At 46.9% G+C, this 25,569-nt stretch overlaps 1 protein-coding gene across 1 annotated transcript; it reads left to right on the forward strand.

Annotated features, from left to right (window-relative positions):
• Window positions 1-261: 261 nt before the first annotated feature.
• NOXA1 (NADPH oxidase activator 1) lies at window positions 262-25,048 on the forward strand. The gene is made up of 10 exons (XM_038767730.1): window positions 262-435; window positions 2,308-2,390; window positions 5,499-5,607; window positions 6,961-7,104; window positions 7,818-7,925; window positions 8,802-8,861; window positions 21,697-21,788; window positions 21,886-21,991; window positions 24,315-24,438; window positions 24,900-25,048. The coding sequence occupies exons 1-10, from the start codon at window positions 262-264 to the stop codon at window positions 25,046-25,048; spliced, it is 1,149 nt and encodes a 382-aa protein (XP_038623658.1).
• The last annotated feature ends 521 nt before the right edge of the window (window positions 25,049-25,569 follow it).

Here is a 25,569-nt window from a genome sequence, read left to right on the forward strand (position 1 = left end):
TTTGAGTCCCCACAGCCACCTCTAAGGCCGAACAGGGACTGATTTTCTCCTGCGGCCTCTAAGACAGAACAAAGGCGGGCCTCACCGGTCTAGATTTGACTCGAACGAGTCTCCCTGGAGAAACAGAAGTGTGAGCGAGACAGGGGCTGTGTCCGGCCCGGTTAACCTGTAATCTCCCTCAGCGCTCGACGCCTAGTAAACGCTCATCGGGTACCGTAAAAGAAAAAAGCAGAAGCAGCGGCCCCCGATTGAGGCCCGACGATGGTCTCCAGGGACCTGCTGAAGAGCTGGCACGAAGCGGTCGTGGCGGTGGATGAGAAGAACTGGGAATCCGCCCTAGAAATCTTCTCCGCCGTCACGGAGCCCCCTTCCAAGATCGATTTCAATATCGGCTGCATTCGTCTCTTGATCGGAAACTCTGAGGGCGCCTTGAGGGTGAGCTGATGAAGAACGGGACCAGGGGATGGGGGGCGTTCAGATAAAAGAGAGATGCAGGGAGAGGGGGCCAGAACGGGGGGAGGAGGGCACCCTGGATTAACGGCATTATTAATGAGGATTAATAGTGCCAATCGATCAGTCGCTACTAAAAACACGGGCCTGGGAGTTGGAGGGCTTGCGTTCTAACTCTGCCTCTGCCGATTGCTTACTGGGTGACCCTGGGCAAGTCACTTCATTTCTCCGAAATGCCTCAGCTTTGGCACAGCACCTGTATATATGTTTGTACGGATTTATTACTCTATTTATTTTACTTGTACATATTTATTCTATTTATTTTATTTTGTTAATATTCATTCATTCATTCATTCAATCGTATTTATTGAGCGCTTACTGTGTGCAGAGCACTGTACTAAGGGCTTGGGAAGTACGTTTTGTCTTGTTGTCTGTCTCCCCCTTCTAGACTGTGAGCCCGCTATTGGGTAGGGACCGTCTCTATATGTTGCCAACTTGGACTTCCCAAGCGCTTAGTCCAGTGCTCTGCACACAGTAAGCGCTCAATAAATACGATTGAATGAATGAATAGGATCGCAATGTCCCCTCTTACCCCACTTTGCTACTCTCCTACTACAGGGCTGTAAGCTCGCCCTCGAGACTGTCAGCTCGTTGTGGGCAGGGAACGTGTCTATGTAAGAGCGCTTAGTACAGTGCTGTGCACACAGCAAGCTCTCAATAAATACAATTGAATGAACCCAGTCTGCACCTTTGCTCTTCTGATACCAACCTTCTCACTGCAACTCGATCTCGTCTATCTCGCCGCCGACCTCTCGCCCGCGTCTTGCTTTTGGCCTGGAATGGCCTCCCTCCTCAAATCCGTAAGACAATGACTCTCCCCCCTCTTCAAAGCCTTATTGAAAGCCCGTCTCCTCCAAGAGGCCTTCCCCAAGTCCTCCTTTCCTCTTCACCCCCTCCCTTCTGCGTCACCCCGACTTGCTCCCTCTATTCACGGGGAGCAAGTCATCAAGGAGTAGTGGTCATGGGTTCTAATTCTGGCTCCACCGCTTATCTGCTGGGTGACTTTGGGCAAGTCAATTCACTTCTCTGTGTGTCTCAGTTCCCTCATCTGTAAAATGGGGATTAAGACTGGGAGCCCCATACAGGACAGGGGCAGGGTCCAACCCCAGCGCTTAGTACAGTGCCTGGCATATAATAAGTGCATAACAAATACCACAAATATTATTATTAAGAGCTTACTATGAAGCACTGAGTTAGGCACAAGATCATCCCACTCTAAGTAGGATTTTATCAATCCTGACGTTAAATACAGTTGCTTTGCGCGTAATATCGATTATTATTGTTTTGTTTGTTTTATGGTATTTGTTAAGCACTTACTCTGTGTCAACATTCATTCATTCAATCGGATTTATTGAATGCTTACTGTGTGCAAAGCCCTGTACTAAGCGCTGTTCAAACTGCTGGGTTAGATGCAGGTTAATTAGCTGAAACAAAGTCCCTGTCCTGCATGGGGCTCACAGTCTAAGTAGGAGGGAGAACAGGTATTTAATCCCCATTTTACAGTTGAGGAAACTGAGTCCTAGGGACGTGACTCACCCAAGGTCACACAGCAAGAAATTGGCCGAGCCGGGATTATAATAATAGTAATAATGGCATTTGTTAAGCGCTTACTATGTGCATAGCACTGTTCTAAGTGCCAGAACCCAGGCCCTCTGACTCCAATGCGCATGCGCTTTCCGCTAGGCCACACTGCTTCCCCCAATTCTATCACAGTTTAGTCTCCCAAGCGTGCAGTGCTCTTGCCACAATAAGCGCTCAATAAATAGCACCGTTCGATCGATTGCGCTTTACCTCCAGGCTTTTGACAGAGCAGTGGCTAAGGATTCTTGCCTGGCGGTTGGCTTTTTCCAGAGAGGAGTGGTTCATCTCCAGATGGAGAAGTAAGTACAATGTGTCTTTGTTCCTTGAATTGCAGCCTGTTATTCTGGCATACTGCTCATTCCGGCCTGGCATTTTTCCAGGGATTTTCCATCCCGACTCAAGCCGTTGGAAGACTGTTTCCCCCTCTTGACTGCAAGCTCGTGGTGGGCAGGGAATATGTCAGTTTCTTGTTGTGTTCTCCCAAGCGCTTAGTGGAGTCAGAAGGACCTGGGAAGCAGCGTGGCTCAATGGAAAGAGCATGGACTTTGGAGTCAGAGGTCGTGGGTTCAAATTCCGGCCCTGCCAATTGTCAGCTATGTGACTTTGGGCACACACTTAACTTCTCTGGGCCTCAGTTCCCTCATCTGAGGGGATAAATAAATAAATTACTCTATTTATTTATTTATTTATTTATTTTGCTTGTACATATCTATTCTATTTATTTTATTTTGTTAGTATGTTTGGTTTTGTTCTCTGTCTCCCCCTTTTAGACTGTGAGCTCACTGTTGGGTAGGGACTGTCTCTATATGTTGCCAATTTGTACTTCCCAAGTGCTTAGTGCAGTGCTCTGCACATAGTAAGCGCTCAATAAATACGATTGATGATGATGATGATGATCTGTAAAATGGGGATTGACTGTGGGACAACCTGATCACCTTGTAACCTCCCCAGTGCTTAGAACATAGTAAGCATTTAATAAATGCCATTGTTATCCCAGCACTTAGAACCGTGCTTTGCACATGGTAAGCATTTAATAAATGCCATTATTATTATTATTATTATTATTATTATTATTAATCCCGCTCCTCCACTTGCCCACTGCCCTTACTGTGTGCACAGAGCACTGTATTAGAGCTTGGGAGAGTACAGTATAATAGATTTGGTAGACACGTTCCCATCTTTAACGAGCTTACAGTCTGGAGAGGGAGATTGGGCAGTGAAGTGACTGGTCCAGGGCCACACAGTAGATAAATGGCGGAACCGGGATTAGAACCCAGTCCTTCGGCCTCCCAAGCCCTGGCTCTATCCATCAAGTGCTTAGTACAGTGCTCTGCACACAGTAAGCGCTCAACAAATACGATTGATGATGATGATTAGGCCACGCCGCGTCCTTGGGAATTAAGACCGGGAGCCCCAGTGAGCCAGGGACTGTGTCCAACCCAATTATACTATATCCACCCCAGCGCTTAGAACAGTGCTTAGCATTCATTTATTCATTCATTCAATCATATTTATTGAGTGCTTACTGTGCGCAGAGCATTGCGCTAAGCCCTTGGGAAGTACAAGTCGGCAACCTATAGAGACAGTCCCCACCCAACAATGGGCTCACAGTCTAGAAGCGGGAGACAGACAACAAAACAAAACATGTGGACAGGTGTCAAAACCATCAGAATCAATCAATCAATCGTATTTATTGAGCGCTTACTGTGTGCAGAGCACTGTACTAAGCGCTTGGGAAGTACAAGTTGGCAACATATAGAGACAGTCCCTACCCAGCAGTGGGCTCACAGTCTAAAAGGGGAGACATAGAATAAATAGAATTATAGCTATATGCACGTCATTAATAAAATAGAGTAGTCAATATGTACAAGTAAAATAAATAGAGTAATAAATATATACAAATATATATTATAATATATATAATATAATATATATAATATAATATATTATATATTTCTTAATACAAGTGCTGTAGGGCAGAGCGGGTGGGGGGGGTCCGTTGGAGAGGGGAGGCGCTCAACAAATACCCGTTATTCATCCCCCCTCCCAGTCCCACAGCACTTATATCCATATCTGCCATTTATTTCTTTCTATTAATGTCTGTCTCCCCCTCAAACCGTAAGCTCACTGTGGGCAGGCGTATCTGTTTCTTTTTGTATTGCACTCTCCCAAGTGCTTAGTACAGTGCTCTGCACACGGTAACCCCTCAATAAATGCAGTTGAATGAATGAATGAATGACCTTGGGCAAGTCGCATTTAGTAACAGTGCCTGGCACATAGTAAACGCTTAACAAATACCATCTTTCTTCCCCCCTCTGGACCTGTAAAATGGGGATTCAGTAATGGTTCTCTCTCCTAATAATAATAGTAATAATGAGAGCATTTGTTAAGCGCTTACTATGTGCAAAGCACTGTTCTGAGCACTGGGAAGGATACAAGATGATCAGGTTGTCTCATAATAATAATAATGATGGTATTTGTTAAGCACTTACTATGTGCAAAGCACTGTTCTAAGCGCTGGGGAGGTTGCAAGGTGATCAGGTTGTCCCACGGAGGGCTCACAGTTTTAATCCCCATTTTACAGAGGAGGTAACTGAGGCACAGAGAAGTTAAGTGACTTGCCCAAAGTCACACAGCTGACAATTGGCAGAGCCACAGTCTAGAAGGGGGAGACAGACAACAAAACAAAACATGTGGACGGGTGTCCAAATCAGGCCGTTGTTGGGCAGGGATTGTCTCCGTCTGTTGCCGAATTGTACTTTCCAAGCGCTTAGTACAGTGCTCTGCACACAGTAAGCGCTCAATAAATACAGATGAATGAATGAATGAATCAGAACAAACAGAATTATCATTCATTCAATCGTATGCGGGGCAGCGGGGCTCAGTGGAAAGACCCCAGGCTTTGGAGTCAGAGGTCATGGGTTCAAATCCCAGCTCTGCCAACTGTCAGCTGTGTGACTTTGGGCAAGTCACTTCACTTCTCTGGGCCTCAGTTCCCTCCTCTGTAAAATGGGGATGAAGACTGTGAGCCCCACATGGGACAAGCTGATCACCTCTGTAACCTCCCCAGCGCTTGGAACAGTGCTTTGCACATAGGAAGCGCTTAACAAATGCCAATATTATTATTAATCCCCATTTTACAGATGAGGGAACTGAGGCAGTAGAGAAGTTAAGTGACTTGCCCAAAGCCACACAGCCAACTCCTGCTTAGACCACAAGCCCTTTCCCTCATCCGTCAGATGGGGATTAAAACCGTGCGCCCCATGACAGGGACTGTGTCCAAACCAATTATCTCGTCCCTACCCCAGCGCTTAGAAGAGTGCTTGGCACATAGTAAGCGCTTAACAAATAGCATTATTACTGTTGTTGTGATTTTTACTGCTAATTATTATTCTCCTGGACGGTAGATTTGCAGAAGCCCTGTCTGACTGCCGGATGGCCCTGGAACACCTGAGAAACAACTCTTTCATTGATTATAATCAACTGGGCCTGAGGTACACCTTGTACGCCTGGGAGGTGAGTCTGTGCACAGGTGTGTACACAGCCCTAGCCCGAAACGAGGCCGAGGCCCCCGCCACTCACTGATTTGAGCCGAGAGTCCGTCAACGACCCCCGCCATAAGCGCTTACTATGTGCAAAGCACTGTTCTAAGCGCTGGGGAGGATACAGGGTGATCAGGTTGTCCCCCGTGGGACTGACAGTTTTAATCCCCATTTTACAGATGAGGGAACTGAGGCCCAGAGAAGTGAAGTGACTTGCCCAAGATCACACCGCAGACCTGTGGCGGAGTCGGGATTCGAACCCATGACCTCTATATGCCAAACACTGTTCTAAGCGCTGGGGTAGATACAAGGTAATCAGGTTGTCCCACATGGGGCTCACAGTCTTCATCCCCATTTTACAGATGAGGTGAGGCCCAGAGAAGTGAAGTGACTTGCCCAAAGTCACCCAGTTGAGCAGTGGCGGAGCCGGGATTAGAACCCACAACTTCTGACAAGCCCGGGCTCTTTCCACTGAGCCACGCTGCTTCTCTTACTAAGCCAAGCTGCTTCTCTTGTACGCACTCCAGTGCTTAGTACAGTGCTTGGCACATAATAAGCACTTAACAAATACCATTAGTACAGTGCTCTGCACACAGTAAGTGCTCAATAAATACGATTGATTGATTATCCCAGCTCTGCCACTTGTCAGCTGTGTGATCTTGGGCCAGTCACTTAACTTCTCTGAGCCTCAGTTACCTCATCTGTAAAATGGGGATGAAGACTGTGAGCCCCACGTGGGACAACCTGATCACCTCGTAACCCCCCGAGCGCTTAGAACAGTGCTTTGCACATTGTAAGCGCTTAAAAAAACCCACTATTATTATTATTATTATCATTATTATTTGTTTCGGCGTCTGTCTCCCCCTTCTAGACTGTGAGCCCGCTGTTGGGTAGGGACCGTCTCTAGATGTTGCCAACTTGGCCTTCCCAAGCGCTTAGTCCAGTGCTCTGCACCCAGTAAGCGCTCAACAAATACGACTGAATGAGTGAATGAATCTACGAGGAAGGAGCCGGCTGGGGGGAAGTGGTTGGGTATTTATTACTCTATTTATTTCTTTATTTTATTTGTACATATATATTCTATGCATTTCATTTGGTTAATGTGTTTTGTTTTGTCTCCCCCTTCTAGCCTGTGAGCCCGCTGTTGGGTAGGGACCGTCTCTAGATGTTGCCCGCTTGGACTTCCCAAGCGTTTAGTGCAGTGCTCTGCACACCGTAAGCGCTCAATAAATACGGTTGAATGAATGAATTGTTATTAGAGGTTGGAGTCCATTGGGTTTCCAGGATCCGAAGCTGCTTCATTTCTCTTCCCTGTTGCCGTTTTTAGGTGGTCTACAATACCGCGGCCGTCCAGTCCCGGCTGGGGCTCTGGCCCGAAGCCCGGAGGAGTTTGGAAGAGGCGGTCGGCCAGAGGCCGGAGGGAAAAACGGCGGGCTTGGATGTGGCCTTGGAGCGAGTGCGGGTGATCACGGTGCCCCGGCAGATTTGCCCCCGTTAATCAATCGATCGTTATTTTTTGAGCAGCAGCATGGCCTAGTGGCTAGCGCCCAGGCCTGAGCACTGGGGAGGTTACAAGGTGATCAGGTTGTCCCACGGGGGGCTCACAGTCTTCATCCCCATTTTACAGATGAGGTCACTGAGGATTTAATGCCCATTTTGCAGATGGCAAACTGAGGAATGTGTCTGCTTATTGTCCATTTGTCCTCTCCCAAGTGCTTAGTACAGTGCTCTCCACACAGTAAGTGCTCAAGAAGAACAACTGAACGAATGAATGAGGCACAAAAGTGACTTGCCCAAAGTCACACAGCTGACAATTGTCAGAGCCGGGATTTGAACCCATGACCTCTGACTCCAAAGCCCAGGCTCTTTCCACTGAGCCACGCTGCTTCATAATAATAATGATGATGGTATTTGTTAAGCGCTTCCTCTGTGCCAACTTGTACTTCCCAAGCGCTTAGTACAGTGCTCTGCACACAGTAAGCGCTCAATAAATGCGATTGAATGAATGCAAAGCACTGTTCTAAGCGCTGACTGGTTCATTCATTCGATCGTCTTCATTGAGCGCTTACTGGGGGCATGGCGCTGTACTGAGCGCTCAAGAGGGGACAATACAACAATCATAGACACATCCCCTGCCCACAGTGAGGTCCAGGTGATGCTCTGTTTTGGTCGCCTCCCTCCCAGAAACGACTCTTCCTTCATCCCTTGCAAATCCCACCCGGGGAAGTCTTCAGGCCCCGGAAGAAACATGTGGAACAACTCCGTTCGGTGGATTTTCTGGGGAAACCCAAGGTAAGTTCAGCCTGGGCCGAATCCATCCATTCGTTCATTCAGTCGTATTTATTGAGCGCCTCCTGTGTGCAGAGCACTGGACTGAGCACCTGGGAGAGGCCAATATAACGGCCAACGGACACGAGTTTACAGTCTAGAGGGGGAGACAGAAATTAATAGAAATAAACAAATCACAGCCATGGACATAAATGCTGTGGGGCTGGGAGGGGGGATTCATTCATTCAATCGTGTTTATTGAGTGCTTACTGTTGGGCTGTACTGAGCGCTTGGGAGAGGACAATATAACACACAATAAGCTTATGTAAGGTCTAGAGGGGGAAACAGACACTAATAAAATAAATAAATTACAGACATGGACATGAGTGCTGGGAGCTGGGAGGGGAGAGTCATTCACTCATTCGATCGTATTTATTGAGCGCTTTCTGTGTGCGGAGCACTGTACTGAGCGCTTGGGAGGGGACAGTATAGCAGTAAACACAATGAGCTTACAGTCCAGGGGGGAGGCGGACATTAATAGAAATAAATAAATGACAGATGTGGACATAAGTGGGGTCGGGCTGGGAAGGGGGATGGATAAAGGGAACAAGTCAGGGTGACGTAGAAGGGAGTGGGAGAAGAGGAAAAGGGGGCGCTTAGTCAGGGAAGGCGTCCAGAAAGCTCCTGAAGGCCCCGGGAACAATTTCAGAGTCAGGGTTACCTTGGATCGGTTTCCTTGGAGCTCCGGAGATTCCCCTTTTTCCAATCCTTGTGGGCAGGGAATGTGTCTGTTTATTCTTCTATTGAACTCTCCCAAGGGCTTAGTACAGTGCTCTGCACACAGTAAGCGCTCAATAAATAGGACTGGCTACCTGACTTACCCTCTTTCTCTCCCCTCAGGTCATTTCTTCCATCCTCCCCAACGATGAATACATCGGATTTGAGCCTCTCCGGCCCCAGGTAAGGACGGACTTTTAGCAACTCAAAGTTTTCCATCAGTATTGTATCTCTCCCAGCGCTTAGGACACTGAGAGGCACATAGTAAGCGCTTAACAAATGCCATAATTATTATTATTATTATTAATATAAATCAATCGTATTTATTGAGCACTTACTGTGTGCAGAGCACTGTACTAAGCGCTTGGGAAGTACAAGTTGGCAACATAATACAGTGATCAGTGATCACGGGGGGCTCACAGTCAATCCCCATTTTACAGATGAGGTAACGGAGGCCCAGAGAAGTGAAGTGACTTGCCCAAAGTCACACAGCTGACAATTGGCGGAGTCAGGATTTGAACCCATGACCTCAGACTCCAAAGCCCGGGCTCTTTCCACTGAGCCACGCTGCTTCTCTGGCTTAACTAATGCCATCAGTATTGTATCTACTGAAGCATTTAGTACAGTGCCTGGCACATAGTTATTGCTTAACAATTACCATCAGTATTGTATCTTTTATTCATTCATTCAATTAGTCATATTTATTGAGCACTTACATTGTGCAAAGCACTGTACTAAGCGCTTGGGAAGTACACGTTGGTAACATATAGAGACGGTCCCTACCCAACAACGGGCTTCCCCAGGGATTAGTACAGTGAGAAGCAGCATGACTCAGTGGAAAGAGCCCGGGCTTTGGAGTCAGAGGTCATGGGTTCAAATCCCGGCTCCTCCAACTGTCAGCTGTGTGACTTTGGGCAAGTCACTTCACTTCTCTGGGCCTCAGTTCCCTCATCTGTAAAATGGGGATTAAGACTGTGAGCCCCACGTGGGACAACCTGATCACCTTGTAACCTCCCCAGCGCTTAGAACAGTGCTTTGCACATAGTAAGCGCTTAATAAATGCCATCATTATTATTATTATTGCACTGCCTGGCACATAGTAAGCACTTAGCAAATACAAAAAAAGAAAACAGCGGTTTTTGCCAAGCTGACAAGTGGGTATTAGAGTGAGTAGCCCATAGACCCCGGGCCTGGGAGTCCGAAGGTCATGGGTTCTAATCCCACTCCGCCGCTTGTCTGCTGTGTGACCTTGGGCAAGTCACTTCACTTCTCTGTGTCTCAGTTCCCTCATCTGTAAAATGGGGATTGAGACTGTGAGCATGAGACAGGGACTGTCTCCAAACTGATTTGCTTGCATCCACCCCAGCTCTTAGCACATAGTAAGCGTTTAACAAATGCCATTATTATTATTATTATTATTATTGTTAAGCAGCGTGGCTCGGTGGAAAAAGCACAGGCTTGGGAGTCGTAGGTCATGGGTTCGAATCCCGACTCCGCCACTTAGCTGTGTGACCTTGGGCAAGCCACTTAACTTCTCTGTGCCTCAGTTCCCTCACCTGTAAAATGGGGATTAAGACTTTTGAGCCCCACATGGGACAGCCTGATCACTTTGTATCCCCCCAGTGCTTAGAACAGTGCTTTGCACACAGAAAGCGCTTAACAAATGCCATCATTATGTATTTTTTATTTATTATTATTATTTCCCTTCAGAGTCTTCCCTCAATAGCCAAGCCTGACCACTTGGGGGCGCTGTGAGACCTCCTGCATTTGTCATTCATTCATTCATTCATTCAATCTTATTTATTGAGCGCTTACTGTGTGCAGAGCACTGTACTAAGCGCTTGGGAAGTACAAGTTGGCAACACAATAGAGACGGTCATCGTCATCAATCGTATTTATTGAACGCTTACTGTGTGCAGAGCACTGTACTAAGCGCTTGGAAAGTACAAGCTGGCAACATATAGAGACGGTCCCTACCCAACAGCGGGCTCAGAGAACAATCAATCAGTGGTATTTGTGGAGCGCTTACTCTGTGCAAAGCACTGTACTAAACGCTTGAGAGAGTACGATATAACAGAGCTGCCAGACACATCCCCCGCCCGCAACTTTCCAGTCTAGAGGAGAAGAAGCCACTTTGGGATGAGCAACTGGTTTGGTCTCCTGGGAGGAGAATGGGAGAATGAGGGGGACATTCTTAATTCATTCATCCAATTGTATTTAGTGAGCGCTCACCGTGTGCAGAGCACTGTACTAAGCACTTAGCAGAGTACAATACAACAGTAAACAGACACATTCTCCGTCTAGGATGAGCTTACGGCCTAGAGGGGGAGGCAGACATTGATATAAATAAATTATAGGTAAGTGCATAGCGCTGTGGGCTTGGAAGGGGGGATGAATAAAGGGAGCAAGTCTCGGCGATGCAGAAGGGAGCCGGAGAAGAGGAAAGGAAGGTACCCTCCAGCAGGATATAATTCATTCATTCAATCGTATTTATTGAGCACTTACTGTGTGCAGAGCACTGTACTGAGCACTTGGGAAGAACAAGTTGGCAACATATAGAGACGGTCCCTACCCAACAGTGGGCTCAGTTCACTCTGCTGTCAATATCATTTCTTCTGGCACATCATTCTGAACTCATCTCCCCACCTCTCGCCCCCACAGTCTTCCCATTTCACCAGTGTGGCCTAGTGGACAGAGCCCGGGCCTGGGATTAAGAGGCTCTGACTGCTCTACTCAAAGTAGGTGCTCAGTAAATTCATTCAATCATTTATTGAGCGCTTACTGTGGGCAGAGCACTGCTCTTGGGAAAGTACCATACAGCAACAAAGAGTGACAGTCCCTACCCACAGTGAGCTCAGAGTCTGGAGAGGGAAAGGCAGACATTGATGCAAATAAACAGACATCAATATAAATAAATAAAATAAGCTTTAGTCTGGGAAGGCCTCTCCTGTTGATTCGTTCAGTCAATCGCCTGTAGGTGCAGAGCGCTGGACTAAGTATTTGGGCGAGTATAATAGAGTTGGTAGACACAGTCCCTCAAGGAGCTTTACAATCTACTGTGGGCAAATCACTTTACTGAGCGCTTAGGAATATACAATAGAGTTGTTACACAATCTTTGCCCACAAGGCAAAGATTTTTTTTATTTTTATTTTATTTTTTTATTTTGTTAGTATGTTTGGTTTTTGTTCTCTGTCTCCCCCTTTTAGACTGTGAGCCCACCGTTGGGTAGGGACTGTCTCTAGATGTTGCCAACTTGTACTTCCCAAGCGCGTAGTACAGTGCTCTGCACACAGTAAGCGCTCAATAAATACGATTGATGATTATGACTACCAGGCCCGTGCCCCAGCCCCGTACAGCAGACAAACGGCAGCAAACCTTGTGACTCCCAGGCCCATGCCCCATGCCCCGTCCCTATGCAGCAGAAACCTTGTGACTACCTTTTAGACTGTGAGCCCACTGTTGGGTAGGGACTGTCTCTATATGTTGCCAACTTGTACTTCCCAAGCGCTTAATACAGTGCTCTGCACACAGTAAGCGCTCAATAAATACGATTGATGATTATGACTACCAGGCCCGTGCCCCAGCCCCATACAGCAGACAAACGGCAGCAAACCTTGTGACTCCCAGGCCCATGCCCCATGCCCCGTCCCTATGCAGCAGAAACCTTGTGACTACCTTTTAGACTGTGAGCCCACTGTTGGGTAGGGACTGTCTCTATATGTTGCCAACTTGTACTTCCCAAGCGCTTAGTACAGTGCTCTGCACACAGTAAGCGCTCAATAAATACGATTGATGATGATGACTACCAGGCCCGTGCCCTAACCCCATGCAGCAGACAAATGGCAGCAAACCTTGTGACTCCCAGACCCATGCCCCATCCCTATGCAGCAGAAACCTTGTGACTACATTTTAGACTGTGAGCCCACTGTTGGGTAGGGACTGTCTCTATATGTTGCCAACTTGTACTTCCCAAGCGCTTAGTACAGTGCTCTGCACACAGTAAGCACTCAATAAATACAATTGATGATGATGACTCCCAGGCCCGTGCCCTAACCCCATGCAGCAGACAAATGGCAGCAAACCCTGTAACTACCAGGCCCATGCCCCGTCCCTATGCAGCAGAAACCTTGTGACTACCTTTTAGACTGTGAGCCCACTGTTGGGTAAGGACTGTCTCTATATGTTGCCAACTTGTACTTCCCAAGCGCTTAGTACAGTGCTCTGCACACAGTAAGCGCTCAATAAATACGATTGATGATGATGACTCCCAGGCCCGTGCCCTAACCCCATGCAGCAGACAAATGACAGCAAACCTTGTGACTCCCAGGCCCGTGCCCCGTCCCTATGCAGCAGAAACCTTGAGACTACCTTTTAGACTGTGAGCCCACTGTTGGGTAGGGACTGTCTCTATATGTTGCCAACTTGTACTTCCCAAGCGCTTAGTACAGTGCTCTGCACACAGTAAGCGCTCAATAAATACGATTGATGATGATGACTACCAGGCCCGTGCCCTAACCCCATGCAGCAGACAAATGGCAGCAAACCTTGTGACTCCCAGACCCATGCCCCATCCCTATGCAGCAGAAACCTTGTGACTACATTTTAGACTGTGAGCCCACTGTTGGGTAGGGACTGTCTCTATATGTTGCCAACTTGTACTTCCCAAGCGCTTAGTACAGTGCTCTGCACACAGTAAGCACTCAATAAATACAATTGATGATGATGACTCCCAGGCCCGTGCCCTAACCCCATGCAGCAGACAAATGGCAGCAAACCCTGTAACTACCAGGCCCATGCCCCGTCCCTATGCAGCAGAAACCTTGTGACTACCTTTTAGACTGTGAGCCCACTGTTGGGTAGGGACTGTCTCTATATGTTGCCAGCTTGTACTTCCCAAGCGCTTAGTACAGTGCTCTGTACACAGTAAGCGCTCAATAAATACGACTGATGATGATGACACCCAGGCCCGTGCCCCAACCCTATGCAGCAGACAAATGGCAGCAAACCTTGTGACTCCCAGGCCCATGCCCCGTTCTATGCAGCAGAAACCTTGTGACTACCTTTTAGACTGTGAGCCCACTGTTGGGTAGGGACTGTCTCTAGATGTTGCCAACTTGTACTTCCCAAGCGCTTAGTACAGTGCTCTGCACACAGTAAGCGCTCAATAAATACGATTGATGATGATGACTACCAGGCCCGTGCCCTAACCCCATGCAGCAGACAAATGACAGCAAACCTTGTGACTCCCAGGCCCATGCCCCATCCCTATGCAGCAGAAACCTTGTGACTACATTTTAGACTGTGAGCCCACTGTTGGGTAGGGACTGTCTCTATATGTTGCCAACTTGGACTTCCCAAGCGCTTAGTACAGTGCTCTGCACACAGTAAGCGCTCAATAAATACGATTGATGATGATGACTACCAGGCCCGTGCCCTAACCCCATGCATTAGACAAATGGCAGTAAAGCTTGTGACTCCCAGGCCCATGCCCCGTCCCTATGCAGCAGAAACCTGTGACTACCTTTTAGACTGTGAGCCCACTGTTGGTTTGGGACTGTCTCTATATGTTGCCAACTTATACTTCCCAAGGGCTTAGTACAGTGCTCTGCACACAGTAAGCACTCAATAAATACAATTGATGATGATGACTCCCAGGCCCGTGCCCTAACCCCATGCAGCAGACAAATGGCAGCAAACCCTGTAACTACCAGGCCCATGCCCCATGCCCCGTCCCTATGCAGCAGAAGCCTTGTGACTACCTTTTAGACTGTGAGCCTACTGTTGGGTAGGGACTGTCTCTATATGTTGCCAACTTGTACTTCCCAAGCGCTTAGTACAGTGCTCTGCACACAGTAAGCGCTCAATAAATACGATTGATGATGATGACTACCAGGGCCGTGCCCCAACCCTATTCAGCAGACAAATGACAGCAAACCTTGTGACTCCCAGGCCCATGCCCCGTCCCTGTGCAGCAGAAACCTTGTGACTACATTTTAGACTGTGAGCCCACTGTTGGGTTGGGACTGTCTCTATATGTTGCCAACTTATACTTCCCAAGCGCTTAGTACAGTGCTCTGCACACAGTAAGCGCTCAATAAATACGATTGATGATGGTGACAAGGAGTTTACAGTATAGTGGGAGAGATAACAGTGTCTCTCCCCATTTCAGTCCACACTTCCCTCTGCTGCTTGGATCCTTTTTCCACAAAACTGTTCAGTCCAGGTTTCTCCACTCCTCAAGAACCTCCAGGGGTTTTCCAGCCACCTCTGCATCAAACAAAAACTCTTTACAATGGGCTTTAAAGGACTCAATCAGCTCGCCCCCTGATTTCTTCTTACAAAACAGCCCACACACTCGGCTCTTTTAATGCCAACCGACTCCCTGTACCTCCATCTCGTCTATCTCGCCACCATTCCCTCGCCCACATCCTGCCTTTGGCTTGGCACGTCCTCCCTCCTCATATCCAACAGATGATTCTTCTGCCCAGCTTCAAAGCCTTATTATTAAAAGCACGTCACCCTTAGAGACCTTCCCTAACTGAGCCCTTAATTCCTCTTCTCCTTAGTACCTTCATCCTTAATACCATGGATTGATTTATTGATAGAGGGCAGAGCTCTCAATCATATTTAATGAGCGTTTACTCAGTCAATCATATTTGCGGAGCGCTTACTGTGGGCAGCGCACTGTAACAATCATAATAATTGTGGCTACTATGTGCCAAGCACTGTACTAAGTGCCGGGGTGGATGCAAGCCAATCAGGTTGGACACAGTCCCTGTCCCACGTGGGGCTCACATTCTCCATCCCCGTTTTCCAGATGAGGGAACTGAGGCCCAGAGAATCAATCAATCGTATTTATTGAGCGCTTACTGTGTGCAGAGCACTGTACTAAGCGCTTGGGAAGTGCAAGTTGGCAACATATAGAGACAGTCCCTACCCAACAGTGGGCTCACAGTCTAGAAAGTGAAGTGAAGTGACTCTCCCAAGCAGACGTGTGGCAGAGCCGGATTAGAACCCATGAACTACTGACTCTATCTGCTATGCCATGTGTACTGTATTAAGCGTTTCTGTTCCCCACTCTTCATCCATCCTCTCCCCCTCGTCCCCCTCTCCATCCCCCCATCTTACCTCCTTCCCTTCCCCACAGCACCTGTATATATGTATATATGTTTATACATATTTATTACTCTATTTTACTTGTACATATCTATTCTATTTATTTTATTTTGTTAGTATGTTTGGTTTTGTTCTCTGTCTCCCCCTTTTAGACTGTGAGCCCACTGTTGGGTAGGGACTGTCTCTATATGTTGCCAACTTGGACTTCCCAAGCACTTAGTACAGTGCTCTGCACACAGTAAGCGCTCAATAAATACGATTGATTGATTGATTGATTGATTGATTGATTCCCTCCTGGGCCTGGTCTAACGCAGGGTCAGTTCGTCCCAGGAGAGACGTCTTGCGGCTCAGAGAGGCCCATTCAACTCCAGGTACACTTCACGTACACATTGGCTCTGGATGTTAGTCAGGACATATCGATGTCCAACCTCTGTGCTCTGCTGAGAGAAAAACTCCTCCAACGGACCGAACAGATGCAACTGAGGTAAACGCTGTTTTCCTCCCCAGCCGCCACCCCTTCAATCAATCAATCAATCATATTTATTGAGCACTTACTGTGTGCAGAGCACTGTACTAAGCGCTTGGGAAGTACAAGTTGACAACATATAGAGACAGTCCCTACCCAATAGTGGGCTCACAGTCTAAAAAGCCTTCAGACTTTAATTTTCTGTTTTAGGTTTTTTTTGTGTGTGTGTGGTACTTTATTTAGGGTACTTACTATGTGCCAGGCACTGTACTAAGCACTGGGGTAGATACAAGATAATCAGGTTGGATACAGTCCCTGTCCCCCATGGGGCTCACAGTCTCCATCCCCATTTTACAGATGAGAGAACGGAGGAGGAGAGAAGTGAAGTGACTTGCCCAAGGTCACACAGCTGACAAGTGGCGGAACCGGTATTGGAACCTAGGTCCTTCTCACTCCCAGGCCTGTGGTCTATCCGCTCTATAATAATAATAATGGCATTTGTTAAGCGCTTACTATGTGCAAAGCACTGTTCTAAGCGCTGGGGGGGATGCAAGGTGATCAGGTTGTCCCACGTGGGGCTCACAGTCTTAATCCCCATTTTACAGATGAGGGAACTGAGGCGCAGAGAAGTTAGGTGACTTGCCCAAGGTCACACAGCAGACACGTGGAGGAGCTGGGAGTCGAACCCGCGACCTCTGACTCTAGAGCCCGAGCTCTTTCCACTGAGCCACGCTGCTTCTCTCCATGCTCCCTCCTACTTTGGCTACTCTATTTATTTATTTATTTATTTTACTTGTACATATCTATTGTATTTATTTTATTTTGTTAGTATGTGTGGTTTTGTTCGCCGTCTCCCCCTTTTAGACTGTGAGCCCACTGTTGGGTAGGGACTGTCTCTATATGTTGCCAACTTGGACTTCCCAAGCGCTTAGTACAGTGCTCTGCACACAGTAAGCGCTCAATAAATACGATTGATTGATTGATTGGCTCCCTCCCACTTAGAGGAGCAGTGCAGTTTAGTAGCTAGTGCCCGGGTCTGGGAGCTGGAAATGAAGCCAGGCTTCTAATCCCGGCTCTGCCCCTTGTCTGCTTTGTGACCTTTGACAAGTCACTTCACTTCTTTGGGTCTCAGTTCCCTCATCTGGAAAATGGGGATTAAGAGCGTGAGCCCCACGTGGGACAGGAGCTATGTCCAACCTGAATGATTGTATCTAAGCAGTGTGGCTCACGCCTTCCCTCCTTCCCTTCCCCACAGCACCTGTTATATATGTATATATGTTTGTACGGATTTATTACTCTATTTATTTATTTTACTTGTACATATTCTATTTATTTTATTTTGTTAATATGTTTTGTTTTGTTCTCTGTCTCCCCCTTCTAGACTGTGAGCCCACTGTTGGGTAGGGACCGTCTCTATATGTTGCCAACCTGTACTTCCCAAGCGCTTAGTACAGTGCTCTGCACACAGTAAGCGCTCAATAAATACGATTGAATGAATGAATGAGTGAATGAGAGAGCCCGCGCTTTGGAGTCAGAGGTCATGGGTTCAAATCCCGGCTCGGCCAACTGTCAGCTGTGTGACTTTGGGCAAATCACTTAACTTCTCTGTGCCTCAGTGACCTCATCTGTAAAATGGGGATTAAGACTGTGATCCCCACCGTGGGACAACCTGATCACCTTGTAACCTCCCCAGCGCTCAGAACAGTGATTTGCACATAGTAAGTGCTTAATAAATGCCATCGTTACTATTATTACCCCAGCGCTTAGAACAGTGCTTGGCACATAGTAAGTGCTTAACAAGGACCAGAATTATTAATTATTATTATTGTGAACCCATGAAGGACAGGGACTGTGTCCAACCTACCCCGGTGCTAAGAACATTCATTCCTTACTCACATTTATTGAGTGCTTACCGTGTGCAGGGCACTGTACTAAGCGCTTGGGAAAGTACAATACAACAGTATTTGACATTTGTCATCTTATGCCGTCGAGTCGTGTCCGACCCATAGCGACACCATGGACACAACTCTCCCAGAACGGCCCGCTCTCCATCTGCCATTGGTCCGGTAATGGATCCACCGAGTTTTCTTGGTCAAAATCCAGAAATGGTTTACCACCGTCTCCTTCCACGCAGTAAACTTGAGTCTCCACCCTCGACTCTCTCCCTTGACGCCGCTGCCCGGCACGGGGGAGTTTATAGTGCTTACCAAATACCAAAAAAGCAAAATAAATAGGAAAGAAAACAGCCTCCTGGACCTGGCCGATTTCCTCACCTCCCTGGAAGTGGAAACGAGTTTATGGCTTCTCGATAAAGCCCCACCTGTTATGACACTTGTCTCTCCCACTCCTTGTGATCTTTGGCCTCGTTTCTTGATTTCTCTGCCTCAGTGCCGCTTTGATACCCGGGCAAAAAGGGCAACTGCGCCAGGCCCCCGCCTCCAGGTGGATCGCCCGGTCACCCTCTTTCCCTAGCAACCCCCTTTCTCTTATCTTTACTGCGGCCAATAATAATCAATCAATCGTATTTATTGAGCGCTTACTGTGCACAGAGCACCGTACTAAGCGCTTGGGAAGTCCAAGTTGGCAACATATAGAGACAGTCCCTACCCAACAGTGGGCTCACAGTCTTTTATATCCACCCCGGCCGATTTATAAGCGCTCAATAAATACAAAAACAACAATAAATATGATTGAATGGGAGATAATCAATCAATCAATCAATCGTATTTATTGAGCGCTTACTGTGCGCAGAGCACTGTACTAAGCGCTTGGGAAGTCCACGTTGGCAACATACAGAGACAGTCCCTACCCAACAGTGGGCTCACAGTCTAAAATAATAATTATGGTATTTGTTAAGCGCTTACTGTGTGCCAACCAGTACAGGCCGGGGTGGCTATACAAGACTGTGAGCCTGCTGTGGGCAGGGACTGTCTCTCTTTGTTGCTGAATTGTACTTTCCAAGGGCTTAGTACAGTGCTCTGCACACAGTGAGCGCTCAATAAATATGATTGAATGGAAGATAATCAGGCCGGACACAGTCCTTATCCCACATAGGGCTCAACAGTCTAAATAGGAGAGAGTGGGATTTAATCCTCATTTTACAGATGAGCACTGAGACCCAGAGAAGCAAAGTGACTCACCCAAGGACACACAGCAGACAAGCGGCAGAGCTGGGTTTAAGACGCAGGTCTCCTGACTCTGAGGCCGGGGAGCTTTCCAGTAGACCACACTGCCTCTGCTCTCATCATCATCAATTGTATTTATTGAGCGCTTACTGTGTGCAGAGCACTGTACTAAGTGCTTGGGAAGTACAAATTGGCAACATATAGAGACAGTCCCTGCCCAACAGTGGGCTCACAGTCTAAAAGGGGGAGACAGAGAACAAAACCAAACGTACTAACAAAATAAAATAAATAGAATAGATATGTACAAGTAAAATAAATAAATAAATAAATAGAGTAATAAATATGTACAAACATATATACATATATACAGACATACATGCATATATATATACATATATATACATACATATATACATACATACATATATATATAGGTATATATACATATATACAGGTATACATGTCAGGAGAGTATATATACTCTCCTGACCTGTCACATAATAGTAATAATAAAGATACTTATTAAGCGCTTACTATGTGCCAAGCACTGTTCTAAACACAGTTAGTTCGGGAAGGACGACTGTAAGCTTCTCCTCTAGACTGTGGGCACAGAATGTATCTACCAACTCTGTTGAACCGCACTTCCCCAGGTACTTAGTACAGTGCTCTGCACACAGCGTTCAAAAATGTTATTGATCGATTGATTGATATCTGTACTGGCCAAATGGGGCACAAGATAATGGTATTTATTGAGCGCTTATTTATTGGAATAAATGCTTGGGAAAGTACAACGGAAATAGTAGTCGTATTACTGTGTGAAGAGCACTGCACTATATACGGGGGAAAGAGTATATAATAATAATAATGTTGGTATTTGTTAAGCGCTTACTATGTGCAAAGCACTGTTCTAAGCGCTGGGGTAGATGCAAGGTAATCAGGTAGGCGGGAATTAGACACAGACCTGTTTCTCGAGGGGCTCACGATCTGGAAATATAAGTGACAGCATTTGTTAAGCGTTTATCATGTGCTAAACACTGTTCCAAATGGTGGGGTAATAATAATAATAATGATGGCATTTATTAAGCGCTTACTATGTGCAAAGCCCTGTTTGAAGCGCTGGGGGGATACAAGGTGATGAGGTGGTCCCACGGGGGGCTCACAGTCAATCCCCATTTTGCAGACAAGATAACTGAGGCACAGAGAAGTTAAGTGACTTGCCCAAAGGCACACAGCTGACGGCTGGCAGAGCCGGGATTTGAACCCATGACCACCGACTACAAAGCCGGTGAGCTTTGTAGTCTTTTCCACTGAGCCACGCTGTTTCTCACCCTGGGGTAGATACAGGTTAATTAGGTCAGATATAGTCCCTGTCCCACATGGGCTCACACTCTTATCCCCATTTTATGGATGAGGCAACTGAGGCACAGAGAAGTTCAGTGACTTGCCTAAGGTCACACAGCAGCATGTCGAGGATCTGGGATGAGAACCGGGCCTGTGCTCTACCCACTAAGCCATGCTGCTGAGATGGGAGAGAGTTAGTCAGGGAGAGGGCTGGAGAAGGATGCTTCAGAAACAATGAGACAATCAATCAATGAATCAATCAATCGTATTTATTGAGCACTTACTGTGTGCAGAGCACTGTACTAAGCGCTTGGGAAGTACAAGTTGGCAACATAGAGAGACAGTCCCTACCCACAGTGGGCTCACAGTCTAAAAGGGGGAGACAGAGAACAAAACCAAACATACTAACAAAATAAAATAAGTAGAATAGATATGTATTCTATCAGACTGTGAGCCCACTGCTGGGTAGGGACTGTCTCTATATGTTACCAACTTGTACTTCCCAAGCGCTTAGTCCAGTGCTCTGCACCCAGTAAGCGCTCAATAAATATGATTGATGATGATGATGATGATGTATAAAACATTAAAATAGCGTAGGAGACAAGAGCAAATGCACAATATAGAAAATAAAAACAGAAATCATTAGGGAGAAGCAGCATGGCTCAGTGGAAAGAGCCCAAGCTCTCACGGGTTCGAATCCCAGCTCCGCCAACTGTCAGCTGTGTGACTTTGGGCAAGTCACTTCATGTTTCTGGGCCTCAGTTCTCTCATCTGGAAAATGGGGATTAAGATTGTTAGCCCCCTGTGGGTCCACCTGATCACCTTGTAACCTCCCCAGCGCTTAGAACAGTGATTTGCACATAGTAAGCGCTTAATAAATACCGTTATTATTAGTATTATTAGGGAGCTGTGACCGGAGGAGCAGAATTTCGGGCTCCTCGTGATTCAGAGTCTATGGGCCACCCGAAGGTTTCGGGGACCAAAATTCTGGAAGGCCTCTTGGGCTGGGGGCTGTTCTCTTTCCCGCAGCAGGCCGGGCCACGCGGAGAGCATGGAAAGGTGTGAGGGGAGACCGGAGGATGCAGGGAAGAGGAGGCGAGAAGGCCCGGCAGCGGTTTTCGACGGGACGCTTTATTCTGCTGCCGTCTATAATTTCAGTTACCGCCACCCGGATAGCCAAGAGTCCATTGTGGTGTCAGAAGGAGAAGAGCTGGAGAAAATGTGGCAGCAGGCTACAGATGGGAAGCTGAATCTTTGGTGCCGGGTAAGAGGAGCACTGGAGAATCCAGTCATTCGGACTGGTGAATCTGGGGAATTTGAAATCATCATTAATCGTATTTATTGAGCGCTTACTGCGTGCAGAGCACTGTACTAAGCCCTTGGGAAGTCCAAGTTGGCAACATATAGAGACAGTCCCTACCCAACAGTGGGCTCACAGTCTAAAAGGGGGAGACGGAGAACAAAACCAAACATACCAACAAAATAAAATAAATAGAATAGATATGTACAAGTAAAATAAATAAATAGAGTAATAAATATGTATGTATGTATTAAGACTGTGAGCCCCTCATGGTACAGGGACTGTGTCCAACCTGGTTATTTTATCAATCAATCAATCAATCAATCGCATTTATTGAGCGCTTACTGCGTGCAGAGCACTGTACTAAGCGCTTGGGAAGTCCAAGTTGGCAATGTATAGAGATGGTCCCTACCCAACAGTGGGCTCACAGTCTAAAATGGGGAGACAGAGAACAAAACTAAACATACTAAGAAAATAAAATAAATAGAATAGATATGTACAAGTAAAATAAATAAATAAATAAATAAATAAATGAGCTGAGGCCTGTCAGTTGGGTTGCTCCTGCCCTATGCTTCTTAACAAATAATAATAACAATAAAAAACAAATAATAATAATATTTTTTAGAAGTGCCTGCTACGTGCCAAGCACCGTGATAGGTACAAAATAAACCGGGCGGAATTTGAAATAAGCTGAGGCCTGTCAGTTGGGTTCCTCCTGCCCTATGCTTCTTAACAAATAATAATAACAATAAATAACAAATAATAATAATATTTTTTAGAAGTACCGGCTACGTGCCAAGCACCGTGATAGGTACAAAATAAACCGGGCGGAATTTGAAATAAGCTGAGGCATGTCAGTTGGGTTCCTCCTGCCCTATGCTTCTTAACAAATAATAATAACAATAAATAACAAATAATAATAATATTTTTTAGAAGTGCTTGCTATGTGCCAAGCACTGTGATACGTACAAAATAAACCAGGCGGACGCAGTCCCCGTTTGAAATGGGGCTCGCTAAGTAGGAGGGAGAACAGGAATTTAATCCTCGTTTGGTAGATGAAATTGAAGCCCGGAGAAGTTAGCGACTTGCCCGAGGTCACCCAGCAGGCAAGGGAAGCAGCGTTGCTTAGCGGAAAGAGCCCGGGCTTGGGAGTCAGAGGATCTGGGTTCTAATCCTTGCTCTCCCACTTTCCTGTGGGTGATCTTGGGCAAATGGCTTACTTCTCCGGGCCTCAGTTACCCCTTCTGTAAAGTGGGGATTGAGATTGTGACCTCTACCTGGGATAGGGACTGTGTCCAGCCTGATTAGTTTATATCTGCCCTAACCCTTAGGACATAGTAAGCACTTAATGTATACCATTATTATTATTTTTATTTTATGTGTTTACTATGTGCCAAATACTGTTCTAGGTGCTGAGGTAAATACAAGGTAATCACGTTGGATGCAGTCCCTATCCCACATGGAAGGAAGAGTACATTTTAATCCCCATTTTACAGGTGGGGTAACTGATGTCCAGAGAAGTGACTTACCCAAGGTCACCCGGACAAGGGGGATGAGAACCCAGATCCCCCGACTCCCAAGCCCGGGCTCTTTCCGCTAGGCCACGCTACTCTAGGCTGTAATACGCTGGAGAATGGTCATTTGAGAACTGAGCACTTAGTACAGTGCTCTGAACACAGTAAGCACTCAATAAATACGGCTGAATGAATGAATGAGCTCACTGTGGGGAGGGAATGTGTCTGTTTAGCGTTCTAATGAGAAGCAGCGTGGCTCAGTGGAAAGAGCCCGGGCTTTGGAGTCAGGGGTCATGGGTTCAAATCCCGGCTCCGCCCACTGTCAGCTGTGTGACTTTGGGCAAGTCACTTAACTTCTCTGGGCCTTAGTGACCTCATCTGTAAAATGGGGATGAAAACTTTGAGCCCCCCCGGGAAAACCTGATCACCTTGTAACCTCCCCAGCACTTAGAATGGTGCTTTGCACATAGTAAGCACTTAACAAATACCATCATCATTATTATTATTATTAGTGTCCTCTCCCAGGTGTTTAGTCTAACGCTCTGCACACAGTAAGCACTCAATTAATACAACTGAGTGAATGAATGAGCTCACTGTGGGCAGGGAATGTGTCTGTTTATTGTTGTAGTGTCCTCTCCCAAGCCTTTAGTATAGTGCTTTGCACACAGTAAGCGCTCAATAAATACGACAGAATGAATGAAAACTTACCTCCTGAGCTGATGTTGGGGAGTCGTCCGTCTCTAACAGTACCATATCTTCCTCTTTGCCTCTAGGAACCACCAAACTGTGCCAGTCGATCTGTTCTCTATCGGATGGTGGCTCAGCACGACTATTGTGCACAAAACCCGGAGGATCTGGAGTTCAGCAAGGGGGACACCCTAGACGTCCTTTCTGAAGGTAGGGGAGCTAAATATTTTTTAGGAGTATGTGCTAAGCACTGTGATAGGTACAAAATAATCGGGGAGGACATACTCTCCTTCACCCCGCAGCACAAGGAATTAAGCAAGACCACTGGATGGTAACACTGGGTGGTTTCTCTCAGAATCCTCCAGGAACTAGCCAGATCTTGAGGGGAAGAAGCCCAGCCTCGAAGGAAGATCCCGGGCCTGGGTCTCAGAGGACCTGGATGTTTATCCCGGCTCCGCCACTTGTCTTCTGGGTGACCTTGGACGAGTCATTTCACTTCTCTGGGCGTCAGTTCCCTCATCTGTAAGAAGAGGGTTAAGACTGTGAGCTCCACGTGGACATGGATTGTGTCCAACCTGATTAGCTTGTATCTATCCCAGCGCGTAGTACAGTGCCTGGCACATAGGAAGCGCTTAAAAATACTATTATTATCTTCCTTTCTGCCCTTCCAGTGAATGCTGAGTGGTTAGAAGGGCACTGCAGAGGCTTCTCTGGAATTTTCCCAAAGTGTTTTGCCGCTCGGATCCTCCCAGAAACCCAACCCCGAACCTCAGGAGAAGCGGCTGCAGAGGAGACCCTCAAGCAGGAGACCACCGGGTAGGGCCCAACCATCCCGGCGAACGCGGCCAATCCTTGGGTCTGACGGAGAAGAGTTGGCCAAACACGTTCCCTGCCCACAATGAGCTTACAGTCTAGAGCGGGTAGTTTACAGTCCAGCTTCTGGTTTAGACTGGGTTTGCCCCAGTGGCTGGTGTTCACAGATAATAGTCAACTCCCAAGAGGTAGCTAGGAGAGCAAGCGTCACCCGAGACCAGTTTGTTTTCTTTGTTTTAGAGTATTTGTGCCAAATACTGTTCTAAGAGCTGGAATAGATACTAGTTTATCAGGTAGGACATAGTCCCTGTCCCACTTGGGGTTCGCAGTTTAAATAGGAGAGGGGAGAGTTTAATCCCCACTTTACAGTTAAGGAAGCTGCAGCCCAGAGGAGTTGAGTGACTTGCCCGAGGTCACACAGCAAGCAATCGGCAGAGTCGGGATTAGAACCCAAGTCCTCTGACTCCCAAGCCCGGGCTTTTTCCACTAGCCGTGCTTCTTCTCAAGATCAACTTAATCCATTCCAGG

The sequence above is a fragment of the Tachyglossus aculeatus genome, chromosome 27 (genome assembly GCF_015852505.1).
Source record: "Tachyglossus aculeatus isolate mTacAcu1 chromosome 27, mTacAcu1.pri, whole genome shotgun sequence".
Taxonomy (NCBI): Eukaryota; Metazoa; Chordata; class Mammalia; order Monotremata; family Tachyglossidae; genus Tachyglossus; species Tachyglossus aculeatus.

What these genes read in the sequence shown, in the direction of transcription:
- NOXA1 (XM_038767730.1), top strand. Translation starts at nt 262, where the DNA reads ATGGTCTCCAGGGACCTGCTGAAGAGCTGGCACGAAGCGGTCGTGGCG. An exon ending in ACTCTGAGGGCGCCTTGAGG is followed by an intron (nt 436 to 2,307) that starts GTGAGCTGATGA and finishes CTTTACCTCCAG; the next exon opens with GCTTTTGACAGAGCAGTGGC. An exon ending in TTGAGCCTCTCCGGCCCCAG is followed by an intron (nt 8,862 to 21,696) that starts GTAAGGACGGAC and finishes GGCCACCCGAAG; the next exon opens with GTTTCGGGGACCAAAATTCT.